Source organism: Acipenser ruthenus, chromosome 20 (assembly GCF_902713425.1).
Source record: "Acipenser ruthenus chromosome 20, fAciRut3.2 maternal haplotype, whole genome shotgun sequence".
Classification (NCBI taxonomy): Eukaryota; Metazoa; Chordata; class Actinopteri; order Acipenseriformes; family Acipenseridae; genus Acipenser; species Acipenser ruthenus.
Window position 1 is genome coordinate 3080920 of NC_081208.1, and position 13251 is coordinate 3094170.

At 40.6% G+C, this 13251-nt stretch overlaps 1 protein-coding gene across 1 annotated transcript; it reads right to left on the reverse strand.

Annotated features, from left to right (window-relative positions):
- Positions 1-414: 414 nt before the first annotated feature.
- Positions 415-8207, reverse strand: LOC117425620 (matrix metalloproteinase-23). Its single transcript, XM_034042703.3, has 8 exons — positions 7747-8207; positions 4183-4322; positions 3688-3827; positions 3153-3320; positions 2341-2505; positions 1670-1780; positions 1141-1267; positions 415-798 (listed from the first exon to the last, which is right to left on the reverse strand). Exons 1-8 carry the CDS (start codon positions 7879-7881, stop codon positions 624-626), a joined length of 1161 nt encoding a protein of 386 aa, XP_033898594.3. The 5' UTR covers positions 7882-8207; the 3' UTR covers positions 415-623.
- Between the last annotated feature and the right edge of the window lie 5044 nt (positions 8208-13251).

A 13251-nucleotide genomic window follows, 5' to 3' on the forward strand; every position in this document is an offset into this window, starting at 1 on the left:
TGAAGGCAGGATATTGGGGGAGCTTTACTGCTCTGAAACTAATCTTTTCTAGGTTGGGCTGTTTGGTTGTGACGCAAAGGCTACAGAAATGTACTTTCACATGTGTTTGCGCCACGTTGCTTAAGCATATGGGGTATACCCACATCCCTGACAGACGTGTCTCGGAGTTCTATTGCGGCGGCAGAATGTGACAGTTCTATTTTGGAATGAGTTCAGGTGGGCTATCCAGAGCCCTGTATGAACACTTTGTTTTAATGCCGAGAAACTGGCACTCGATTGGTACAGTTGGCAGTGTGAGGTGAAGCATGGGCAGCATCTGTTTGGTAGATAAACAGACTGCTTCAGGCTGTAAAGGCTGTTAATCCCAGATTTATAGGCGCCTAGCATTAAAATAATACTTTTTTTCATACTGTATAGCAGTTGACTTTTATTCTTGTCGAATCTGACCCAATTTTAACCACAGACGGTGCCTGAAGAGCACTTCTTTGAAAGTCCCTAATTCACACAAAACATCGCTGCCAATGTGACGTGTGTGTTTGTTACATTGGTTTACATACAAGTTCTTGAACTGTATTGGATCCCACCCCCCACCCCTCCCCCCATTCGATGATGAGACTGTCTTGTTAGAATCGAACCCGAACCTTCCAGGTGTATGTGGTCAGGACCTTGTTGTGCTTCTTGACTATGCAGGTGTAAGTGCCCTCGTTGATGCCGTTGGCAACGATGCTGAGGTAGTCGTCTTTCAGAGAGATGTAACCTGGGTAGGAGTTCTCCAACAGCTCCCCATTTTTATACCAGCTGGAACGAAAAGAAATGAAACCTGAATGTGTGATTTGGAAGAACACTGTTTGATTGTGGGATTTTCTGGTGGTACTGCGGTGTGCATGTGAGGTTATTCCTTACTGGGTCTCTGCAGAGCTTGGAAACACAGGGTGTCAATTATAATTATGGAATGGTATTTGTTTCACATGAACAGTCAACCAAGAGAGCTTTTGTATTTTTGTGGCAGGGAAACTAATTTTTTTTTTTAAATCTATTCAATTTCGTTACTGTGGGAAACCTGCATCAAACCTGAAAACATTTTCACAGTATTGACAAGCTCTTGTTCTCCAGTCAAAAAAATAATCAAAAGAAACTTACTAAACTTTGCCTTTCTTCGCAGCAATCTTTTTCCCGCAGCGGAAGGTGAGTTTCTTTCCTTGAAGGACGAGTTTGTTTTTTGTCCTGGGAGGGACGGGGGTTGGAGCTATGGTGGGGAAGGGGAAGTCTGTACAGAGAAATTAGCACGCTGTTTAATTCCATTAAATACTTTTGTCTTCTTGCATAGATCTGTGAAATATTTACATGACCCAGTTTCACAAATAAATAAAATCTGGAGCAGAACTTTTATATTAGCCTGCCAAGCCACAACTTTTTTAGGATTCAAGCATTAAAATTGCTTTTCTAATCAAGAGTGACACACAGATTCTAGGGTAGGGAATTGGGAGTTTGACATTGGAGTGTAGCCCTTTGATTATAAATTGCATCAAGTAGTAGTCATTTCAATACCTCATTTACTGAGGCTGTGCATGTGGAGCATGCTGCCCTCAGAGAAGAGAACGCTATGTTTGTCTGCTGGACTAAGTAACCACAAATATCCTGTTTTGAAAAAAAATGTTTTTTTTCTTACCATAGCAGAAGTCGCAGCTGGAAGGACAGTGTTTTTTCATAAGCCGTTTTTTTGAGTTGCAGTAGCCTTTCCGGGCCCAGGTGGGACAGATAAACAACCTATCCAAACAACCTGGAAGGGGTTGAGAATTGAGCAGTTCAGAGGTAAACTGCATTAGACACCAGCACAACCCTGCAACCTTCATGATACAGCAAAGCAATAGTTCATTTTACAGACTGTGCAATCACTTCAAGCGGATCTCTACACTGAAGTGTTACACTCAAAAGATACTAAATATATCGAGGTAATGAGCAGTAGCATAAAATGATTTGTTACAATTGACCATGGGTGGCCACAGTTGGCCCTTCTAGTCCTGGTCTTTGTTCCAACCCTTCTCTAAATTGTTTAATTGAACCAATTCAACCTCCATGCATGCCCTAAGGTAGTTAATTAGTTCACCTGTTAAACCTGGAATGGAGTGTTTGGACACCCCTGCATTAGACAAATGTCTTTGTTTCACAGACCCCTATTGTCACTAATGTTACTGGCTACCCAGTCTTGCCTAAGAGAAGGTGATCCAAGTTCATTGCTAATCAGGGTCTGAAACCAGCAGTCTGTTCAAGCCAATACACCTCCGCCCAGGTAAACACACGGCTAGCGGTTCATTGACAGCTGCTTCCAGCCCTCCTTACCGTAGAGCCGGTGCAGACCCCAGACCTCGTCCTGAGAGATATCCTTCCTCCCGGTCAGAGTGGCGTTGATGTGCATGATGGCCATGGGGTTGAGGGAGTGCATCAGCCCCAGGGCGTGGCCAATCTCGTGGGCTGCCACGTGAACCACGTCTGTGAGCCACACCCCTGCGAACATAACCACAGCCAATCGCAACATAGCACAGTTACTTGCCTCCTATCCAACACAGACGGGACAGCTTCCTCTCAATCTACAGCCAACTTGGGGTAGTAACATTAACACTGCTAGCTTATAGTACCAGTAGGGGATGCTAATGGGTGTTTTAATACTTTAGATTCTAGAATGGTTGCAGTTTGGCAAAAAGCCTGTTGTCTGCCATATATGCTTTTTTGTTAACAAATTAATATAGGCATCAGTTATAAACAATTAATAGATGTGCTATAAAGAATGTTATAAATATTAGGAGATAATTATTAAACAATAGACTAAAGCGGTACAGTGTTATAAAACCATGTCACTAAGGTAATCTTTATGATTATTTGTATTTTGTTTGGATGTCCAATTAGATTTTGGGAAATTCATAACCTTGTACTAACATGGTAATAACAAAGTAACTTCAATTGATTCCTGCTCTTAACAAATTGAATTGGTAATTGGGTATGACACAGCAAATAATTTAAAATAAATCATTTTAACAGCAGCAGCAGTCTAATCCCTCTCCTGTTGTTTTGTACCAGTCTGCTGGAGCCTCTCTGCCATGTTGGTTTGGTTTCTGTCTACAGGTTGATCGCTGCAGAGCCTCGGCACTCTTTACCCTTTTTCCAGCTGTAGTGCATGTTTCCCAGGACCCAGTACTCGCTGTCGTCGAAGTGGATCTCACCGGTGGGAGGGAAGAAGGCGTGTGCAAGCTCCCCGGTGATGCCGTCGAAGCACTGATGCAGGTACGACTGCAGGCAGTCCGTGTGGTTAATGGGGTAGAACCCTGCAGTGGACACACGAGGGAAAGATATCGGACTGTAGGGCTGTGTGTAAAACTGGGTGCCAACTGGAATGCCAACCCTTTATCATACCAGCAACCCAAAACCAAGCCTGTATTTGTGCATGATAAAGATCTATATCATCCAAGTCAGGGCTGCCCAGTGGTTTGTCTGATTTTAGAGGTGACTGCAGTGTCTTCCACAAACAAGATTTCTCAACTGTGGATGCATCTCAGAAAATACATTTAAGTAGGTACCCCCATAGCAGCGTGGCTTGGCAGGACTCCTAATATAACAAGCCCCCCCTCCCCAGAAAAGTATTCTCTGACGTAGGGGTGCCAAATACAGAAGCAGGAGTTGAAAAAACGTTACCTATTTTAATATCCGCCTCCTGATCATCCGGCACTTCCCTGAAGCTGAAGGGGGAGACGTCACTCCACATGGTGAATGCAGCTGCCATACCCTTCCGCGTGTCACTCTCGTTCATCAGGTTCCGCGGGAACGACAGCAGCCTGTCCGTGGGGAAACAGCGTTTCTTACCAGTACGTTAAAGCTGAGACTGGATGTACACTTTTGGGTCACTCTTATGTAGGGAGTTTTAACAACTAAATGGCAATGGGAAATCATAGCGAACATGAGCAGGATGTGGTGTTTAAATGTAAAAGCAGTTTTTAGAAGAAGCATTCTTTGTGTGTGATGTCCTGGTTGTTGGAATTAGTCCCCTAATTATGGGACTCGCTCATGATTCCATCACCCAGTTGATGCCTGGGATGCAATGAAGTCTAAAGGACTGTTACAGAAGTAATTGATATAAAGAGTACAACTTGTGGCCATGCACAGGGATGCAGAGAGGCAGTAGGTCCGTACTTGTACGTGAGTTTGAATTTGTCCCATTTGTACATGCCGGGGGTGAGAGTGTAGCGTTTCTTCCGTGAGAGATGCAGTAGCTGGGAGTGGGCTTCCTTTCGGATGCCAATTACTAAGACACTGGAGGTTTGAGCTTCTTCCTTGGACAAGAAAAGAACAGACAAGAACAGCATGTGTTATTCATCTGGCCTGTAGAGCATGACTGGGTGCCAACAGGAAACTGGGAAGTACAACGTCAAATGAAACTGCAAGTAAACACCTTGTGAAATTTAAAAAAATTGTGACCATCCCATGACACTGATACTCTGCAGTTTAACAGAGACTAGATGAATCCAACCTGTTTCATATCAAATCTGTTTGGTTGATATCAGCCCGCCACAAACATTCTCACTCCCCTCACCACTGCACAGCTGGACTGTGTACTGATTCCATTCATTTCCTGTTGCTCTAGAAACCAAGAGGGGAGAGGCAGATTCTGCCCAAGAGTGGCCCCAAGAGACTAAACTGAACAGGACTAGCTCAGCGCCCAGTTGTCTGCATACAGGAAGTGCCATCTGAGTCCCTTACCTTGGATTAATATCCAAATATTTCCTAAAATAAGAAGTTCTAATTGTTTGTTACAATTGTTTTACCATTTATGAGACTTATGCATATTTAGGATGTATATACAGTAATTTTGTCAGAAGATTCCTCTTTGAGGTTACATCTTGTTTTGTCACAAGACAGCCAAACCACAGCAAGAGCTTGGTACTCAAATGACATACCAGACCACAGAAATAAATTCAAAGACTGCCATTTCAAAAAGGCTGCAGGGGAATACTCAGGGGAAGGTGGTAATTAAAGCAGTGGCTTTGTAGTAATCTTATCATTACAGCAGTTAAGTGAGGGCTCAAGAGAGAACACAACGTTTACAAAACAACCCATTGACCAAGCATACAGAGTAGCTGTCCCTCCTACTCAGTTATTTCTGAGCAGACCACAGCTAATGATACACATCTGGAATGTTTCCTGTCATGTGAATCAACTGCGACATCACAGGGGTCACAAAAAAAGAAACACCTACAATATGAAGCACACACTTTTGTGCAGACTTCATTCCATTTAGTTACAGGCTTCTATCCCATCCTTGTTAGAATGCTTTTTATAATTAGACCATAACGTATTTTTAATTAGGATCAGTATTATGGATTGGACATTCACAGAGGGTAAGAATGGAAATTCTTATTACGGTCTGATAGTGTATGGTTGTGGAGTTGAGAATCACAAAATCTTGGTTGATAATTTGACCTTTTAAACTACTGCTCCCACCCTCTAGTGGAGTGTTAGAGAAAGGCTTTGTCCTTGCTCACTTGGGTATTTTTGATTTCCATTTTATTTCCGTGTCTGCTTTGTAGTTCTACCACCAAATGAATTGCTGATTTATTCAGCTGATTTTGGAAATAAATGTTCAGAAGAAAATTAGCTCCTGCAATTTCATTGGAATCGCATCACTTTGGATCTCGGTCATGTTTACATACAGTCTGGGAAATGAACAGCATGTGTCTGGAAGCCTAAAGATCTCTGCATTGTTTTCATACAATCCTGCTGGGAGTCTGACTCTGGCATTTTCCCTAAAGCCATATTTTGTCTGCGAGTTGTGTTTTGATTTTTCGGATCGCCTGTACTATATTATACTATATATTGTAAAATAAGAATAAGTAAACAGGATTTCTCATTTTAATATGATGTAGTTTCCATCTGATACAAAAAGATCTAAAACAAAGAAATTCCAGATGACTGCATCCCTCTAATATCAGAGTGTCTCTCACGTTTTACCTGCATATCGACCTGTAATTTGCAAACCCTTGTGCAGCTTGTTTCTAACTACGAGGCTGAAGGAGATTCTCAGATGACTAAAGAAATGGAAACAGATACATACTGTAGCGTTTTCCAGTTCTTATCACCGGTGGTTTTCTAAACCTGTTTGATTAGCAGGTGCCCTGGAAATATTGCTGTTCAGTTATTGTTTTTCAAGTCTATAATTTGCCTTCCTAAGATGTTTCCAGTTCTTTCTGGGAACACTTCAGGGCTGCTGCCAAGCCCTGAGAAGCCAGCGATCCTCTGGCTGGACGACGGGAGAGATTTATCGGTGCTCCTCATAACAATTCGTTTTTTTATTAAGGAGGGCTGGGGGTGCATTCCCTGCCACGCAGGTATGGAATGCAGATCTCAATTAGGACTCAGGGCTTTTTGACATGTACCGTAAACATAACCCTAGACTTGGCTGGACCAGGCAGTCACTTCCTCGGGAATATACACTGAAAAGAAAAAAGTGTGCATCCTTCAAGATGAGCAGACGAGAGGCTGCCTTCTAACTCGAATGATTTTCCTTCTGGGATTATCACCATGCAGCCAACGTCTAGTTTAGTGTCTCAAATGACAGTTAATTGCAATGCAGGCTTTCACCTAAATAGAAATTTATTCACACAGCCAACACAGAAGCAGCGGCTGAATCTGTGTGGTGCAAATACAGACGCTACGTAGGTTTTGTTATGCTGTGAAATTCTCATTTCAGATTTTCACTGCATTGTATTTTATTAAAGCTGAAAAAAAAAAACACGTTATCAATACATAACAGGACTTTTCATAATTGTATATAGATATATATTGAAATGATAATGGAAATATTTTACTGTGGGGTTCATGTGAATCCCTGGTATACTCTGTGCACATGTGGCAGGGTTTCAAATACAGTTCGGTGCCTCTGCTTTCTCAGCAAAGCACATAAGACAAATGCCTCCCTCCCCAAGCAAGATGGGTGGGCTGTATATCAGCTAAATAGCTGCTTGCACTGCTGGACTGGGAGCCAGCAATGACAGGTAGTGTATTCATAGTGTAATTATTGGCCACCTGCATCAGCCTCCGTATGCGTTTGCAAATAGTGCAACACGGAAACAGCACCTCCTGTAGATGAGTCATATGTATTACACGGGGTTAAATGTCCTGAAAATACCTCCCATGTACATAACCGTTTGCTTATCCTGGACAATGCCTATGGAAAAAAAGCACCTATAATCATATTACTGAAAAAAAAAATGTATTACAGTTGACCTACATTGCTATATGCACACGGTAGTACTGTATATAGATGAAATGGTAGCTGTTTCAGTCCAGAGACAAAGAAAAAAAAGTGATCTCAATCTTTTCTACTTTCACCTGAAGAAGAGACCTTTGAGGTCTTGAAAGCATGTGCTTAATTATTGTTTAGTTAGTCCAATAAAAGGTATCGCATCTCCTTCTCTTTATCTATCTTAAAGTATATAAAAACTCAACAATAATTAAAACGACGGGTTGTAGCAGCATTCACTTTCCAAACTATATTGGTAAACAAATGTTTCATTGTGTAACCCTAAACACCAAAATGCTATCACCGTTGCAAAATAAGATAATCATTTAATATAACGCAATGTTTTGTGCACATTAACAGGATCTCCGTTTGCCTGCTGGTGTTTGCCAATGCAAGCATGCAGATTATATATATATATTTTTGTCTATCATCAAAAGAATGCGTGCACTTCAACCTACCTGAAGTCTCCAGGCGGGGAGTGCCGAGGTGTCCTGCAGCCTTGCAAACATAGCCACCACAGATAAAACACATAGAGCGAAATGTATGACTTTGGAGCTGCCTTCTCGATCTGCGTTATATAAAGTACACTCCATCTCAGCAATGAGTCGGAGAACGCCGGGGGATTCTCCCTTGGAAAAGAAGGGGAAAAAAAAACTTATATATCCACTATTTAGAACCGTAAAACCATTTGCATGGTTAATGTAGACCGCTGCTTGCAAGAGTTTTATTCGAAAAGCTATATTCTACACTTTCAGGCCGCATACGTTTTTTATTATTTTATTTTATTTTTATAACGTGTGTCTGCAGCGCTTTACTGACTGAAGTTTGCCAGACGGTTTCACATTACTTATATGGGGGTTAGCCGTTGTCAAAGTGAACGATAAAAGAAACCAGCTGGAATGAACTTGAACCAAACCCAGTTTCTGGATTCATTTCAGTATCTTCTGCAGTGCAGATTAAATCTGCTGCTGTCAAATTCGACCGTTACGGAGAAAGTAACAAAAACAAAGCAAGACAACTTTAAAAATATCTGCAGCAATAAAACCTGAATTAGAGAGAGCTGCTGTTTACTGTACAAATAATGCAGACATACATCTAGTGACATTTTTCAACCGAATTAACACATTATCAATACTGGAGTGTCTTGTTTATGGCGTGTATAATTATTACGTGTGTATAGAGGATAATGTAAAACCAACACCGGAATTTAAACAAATAGACAATAACACTGCAGTTTAGTGTTTTTTATGTTTTTTATGTACGTTTCCTACGTGATATGTTATGATATATGGATAATAGTTTTGATATGATACTACACAATTAAATATTGTACCACAATACTGAACTACAGTATTTTACTTTTTTTTTTTTATAGTGTAAACCAATTTAATTAAGCAATGATTTTCCAAAAAAAAATGGAGTCCACTTTGAATTTTTTTTTTTTATTATATTATATGAGGACGAATCCAGATAAATAGTGCGGAAGAGCACTGAGAAACTGTGCCAGTAAAAACAGAAACCATGGCAACGGCTTTGGCAGTGCCTCTGGCGTGTTGAATAAAATTAGTTGTTCCTTAAATGTGTGCAAGATTGAATACAGGTAAAATACAACTCTCTTAACTTCTAAACGCGTAACACAATGAAAGCCTAGAAAGCCTAGTACTTCATAGTTCTGTCATTCTGAGTCAGGTTGACTAATCATGTTTGCGTTCCTATGAACTCCCGTACCACTCGCCCCCAACCTATGGTTAGTGTAAAACCATGAGAAAATACTGGAGCAGTCTAAATATTTACTTTATCATCGTGCTTGAAACCTGGTTTGGCAATGAACTCTATGTGTGTGTGTTTGTGAAGGCATACTGAAAACTGCTCCGATCACAGTACCACAGACACACGCACCAGTGGGGCTGTACGTTGCTTATGCCCATGCACAGCGTAGAAGCATAGTTACATTCAAACTCCAGCCTGCAGAAATTAGGCACTTACGGCTGCCACAATGATTAACTGCAGTCGCAATTGAAACTAGATAACTTATAACACCATGTATGCATTGGCCAAGCATTTATCATCTTGACTTTTGTATATTGTGTATTTCCCTTGCAGCATGCATTTTTACCCGTTTCCTATTTGTGCTTGTTTATCATATTAAAGCAGGAACCGCCCTTGTTTTGCAGAAGAATGCGGTTGGTAGAGTAGAGCTGTATTTGAATCCTTTATTGTGTGTGTCCGTTTCCCCTGCAGCGTCCGCCTCATCACAAAACAAACAGGACAATTTCTGCGTAGCTGACTCACAGTAATCTTACATTTGAGTTAGAGATAAGCGGTCCCTATTGTTTATCTGGAGAGATCTTTAGCTGGCACAGGATATGTTCTGTAAACTAAACACACACTGTACACGCTGCTGCTTTTCAATAGCAAGAAGAGCTTGGCAGCAATATTTCTAACTTGATATCTGTATCAATACAATAGTAGTAATCTGTGTGTTTAAATTTGCTACTTGGTACCACGTGATAGCACAGTGTAGTAAAGCATAATGAATTACTGCAAAGTGACCTGACACAAAAAGAAGTAGAAAGGACATGATGATAAACACAAGGACCCATCGCTTGCCTTGACCTCCTTGGCACAGACCTTTTAAACTTTAAACAGACGCACAGGGTCAATAACGGGCAAATACTCCACGAGCAGATGAGAGAATACTTCTCAAGGTCAATGCTGGCTCCAGGAATATATCTTCTGACCTGCCTGGAGATTCCACAGCAAAGTAGACAAGGCCATGCATTTTCTAAACAGTGATCCCATCCAATCTATCACTGTCGACCTCAGCAGATACAAACGAGTATTCATTTCAAATCGTTTGGGTATGCAAATTCACGATGCCTAATAACTAATAATGGTGACCAGTGTTAATTCGGGCTTGTTAACTGTATTTTTTTCTCCTGTATTTTATATTAGTTACAGTACAATTGGTACGTTTCTATCCAGAAATGTTATTTTTGTATTTTGTGTTTTGTAACTGCAAAGGTTTTCACTGAAGTAGCAAACAGTGAAGCCTCTTAATTGGGTGACTGTGTTGGGATGGCATTTGATTCAGTTGCTGCTCTCCACTCAGAACAAAGCACTCAGTCTCATCAGGATGTTACAGGACTCCTCTTCATGGCAAGCTTCACGAGAGCTCTCAGAAAACTATTTACAGCTTTGATATCTTGCTTGGCTGCTGCGGCTGGTTTATTTTTTCGTTGTTGTTGCCAAGGTTTAAAATGCCATTTTTCGGAATTGGAGGAAGAGATATGAACTGTTCTGGTATGTTTGAGTTTTAGGGTTATTTTATACCTACCACTAATTGGTATTTGTTTTAAAACCACTGCTATATTTATTGTTTGTGTAACAATTCAAAATATGTTGGGTTTCAATTCCAAAACTTTTTGTTTTCCTCTGGGTGGAGCCCTGGTTCACTAGGTTTTTTTTTTCTCCAAACTTCCTGAGAACTGTTTTAAAAATAAGTTTTTTTAGTCATGGGGGAAAAATACTGCCAATGTTTTTAATTAATCAAACATTGTTTACACAGAGTCAACCACTAGGTGGCACCCACATTTCTTGGTGTGTTGCAGACTGCAGATTGCAATTATATTATAACTACAATGTCATTGGTAAGCCATTTGAACTTTTAGTTCCTTTTAAAAATGTGTTTTGTGATTGCTGTCTGTTAACCAGCAGATGTGCTGTTTTTCTATTTCAGGATAGTCTCTTGCAGTGATGCATGGCCGATAGCTTGGCCCAGTCTTCCAATAGACAAGAATTATCTGGTGATGTATACCTCTTCGATGTGGCATGTTGATGCTTTTAATTCATTCGGTGGATTCGGTGGATTCTGGGTTGCTTTTATATGCATTGCCATTTAAAGCTGACTTTGCCTGTGCACAGTATGGGTGAGAGATCTCTGCTGCTTCTCCTCACAAAACAGAATATTCCCTTCAGTCCCAGTTTGCAAATCAGCAAGCTTTTTATCATGTGTCCAGGTACAGTAATAGTGTCCTATAAGTCTATGTTTGAACCTTGCTTTGCTTCTTTAACAGAGCGCAATGATTGACCTAGTAAGAAAAACAATTACGCAGACAAAGGGACAAAAAGCTGAACCCTATTTTGACTGCAGGATTGCTCCCCTTCATTACACAAGAGCATTCCACTACTAGAGCAGCTAACCCTGGTTTGACTAAACGTAGGCTCTGGTGAACTTGATCTGTGATCCTATTAAAGGCGTACTTTATATCATCCAAGCTTGGGGAAGTGAGGTGGGGAAGCACATCAGTGTTACACAGGGTTCCATGCACAATGCTTCTCCTGTGGGCTTCAGAGCACAGCGCAACGTTAATATGCTTCCCCACCATCAGCCTTCGGGGGGATTTTCAGATGTTTTTTTTATGAAATAGTTAATCTTTACAGATGGCAAATATTAGCAGCAGCAACAGAGAATCGTTCATAACACGCGCAATAGGATATTAAAGAGGTAAGAGATTAAATATCAGGGGAATGTACACAATATAATTAAGTGTGCATGTACCGGACTGATTGAGATTGAAGGTAACTTTTCAATATGGCACATGAAGAGTACAAAAATCTCTCTTTGGGCTTCGGCTAACCAGCAGTTGCAAGAATCTCCAGATGGGTGCTACCAAATATAATTTTGAATAAGTTGCTCTATTTATCCTGTTGAAAATATGTTCACAGGTAAAAGTACTCCTCAAACAAACTTAGCTTAGCTTGTGTTTGACAGTGCATTAGAGATCCCTGTAATACATTGTAATCTAGCAGTGTACAGGCAGGATGTGGCTAACGTCTGGCTTCAGCTCAGTTGAGTGCTGCAATACAGGGGTAGCACCACAGCATAGCAGCAAGAACACATTACCACAGGAAATACTGAAAGGGATGTAAAGAAAGGTGATGGCAAGATAACCCTTCATTTTCAGCAGTACTGTATACATTACACATAGAAGATGGTTTTGTCAGTCAAATAAACAACAAAGGACAATGGTCTAAATGATAACTTTAAATGTCTTTAAGCAATATCATCCCTTATAAAAGCGTGTCATAGTGAAAGCATCGCAAAGGGCAATAAAGCAAATATAAGCACTGTATAGCCCAGAAACTAAAGAAACTATAGTAAATGAATAAAATAACCTAGCCAAATTAATTTCTGAAAATTACCCAATGTTAATTCAAACAACTGTGAATATTTAATTTCTTGTTATGGTCCGTTCTCTGTAATTTGTGAAAGCTGTTATACAGTGAACTCATATTTTTACGCACATTTTTGAGACTGTATAAATCCCTCAACAGGTTGACAATAAGTGGTGCAGGTTTTATTCCAGCTCAAAGCAGCGTCCCCAAATGCTAACACATAAAAGCCCTATCTGTGTCAATTAATGCTCTGAACAGACACTCTTATCATGCATTTCCATCTGCTACTTGTTTGCTGGGTGTGAATGGTCATTGCCTTTCAATCATATCAGTCCTGTATTTGCACAATAGTTCCAAGCCATCATACATTTGCCCCTGGTTTTCTATTCTTTGATATTGCAGTAATCCTTACTTACCGGTATTTTGCAATATTTCGCTTTTAACTGATAAACGGCTCTCTCATGATAAAACCATGTTGTTTGTTTTCTGATTTAATCTGCATAGATTTCCCTTGCCGCCTTCCCTTGGGTGTGCTGAATTTGCACAATCACATTTTATCAGTCACCTGGGATAATTTGTTCCTACGGATATAGGGGCAGCCTAACCCAGTAAGTAAGGAGGTTGTGGTTTCCATCGCAGAGTAATTCCTAGGATGAATTGCATGCACGTTTCTTTCTAGAATGCTGGTTGCCAACGAGCATGGTTTCTACTAATGCAAAAATGAGATTCACCCAGGTGATTCACTTCTAGCTGTTATCAAGGAGGGGGGCTCCCCCAAGACTAAT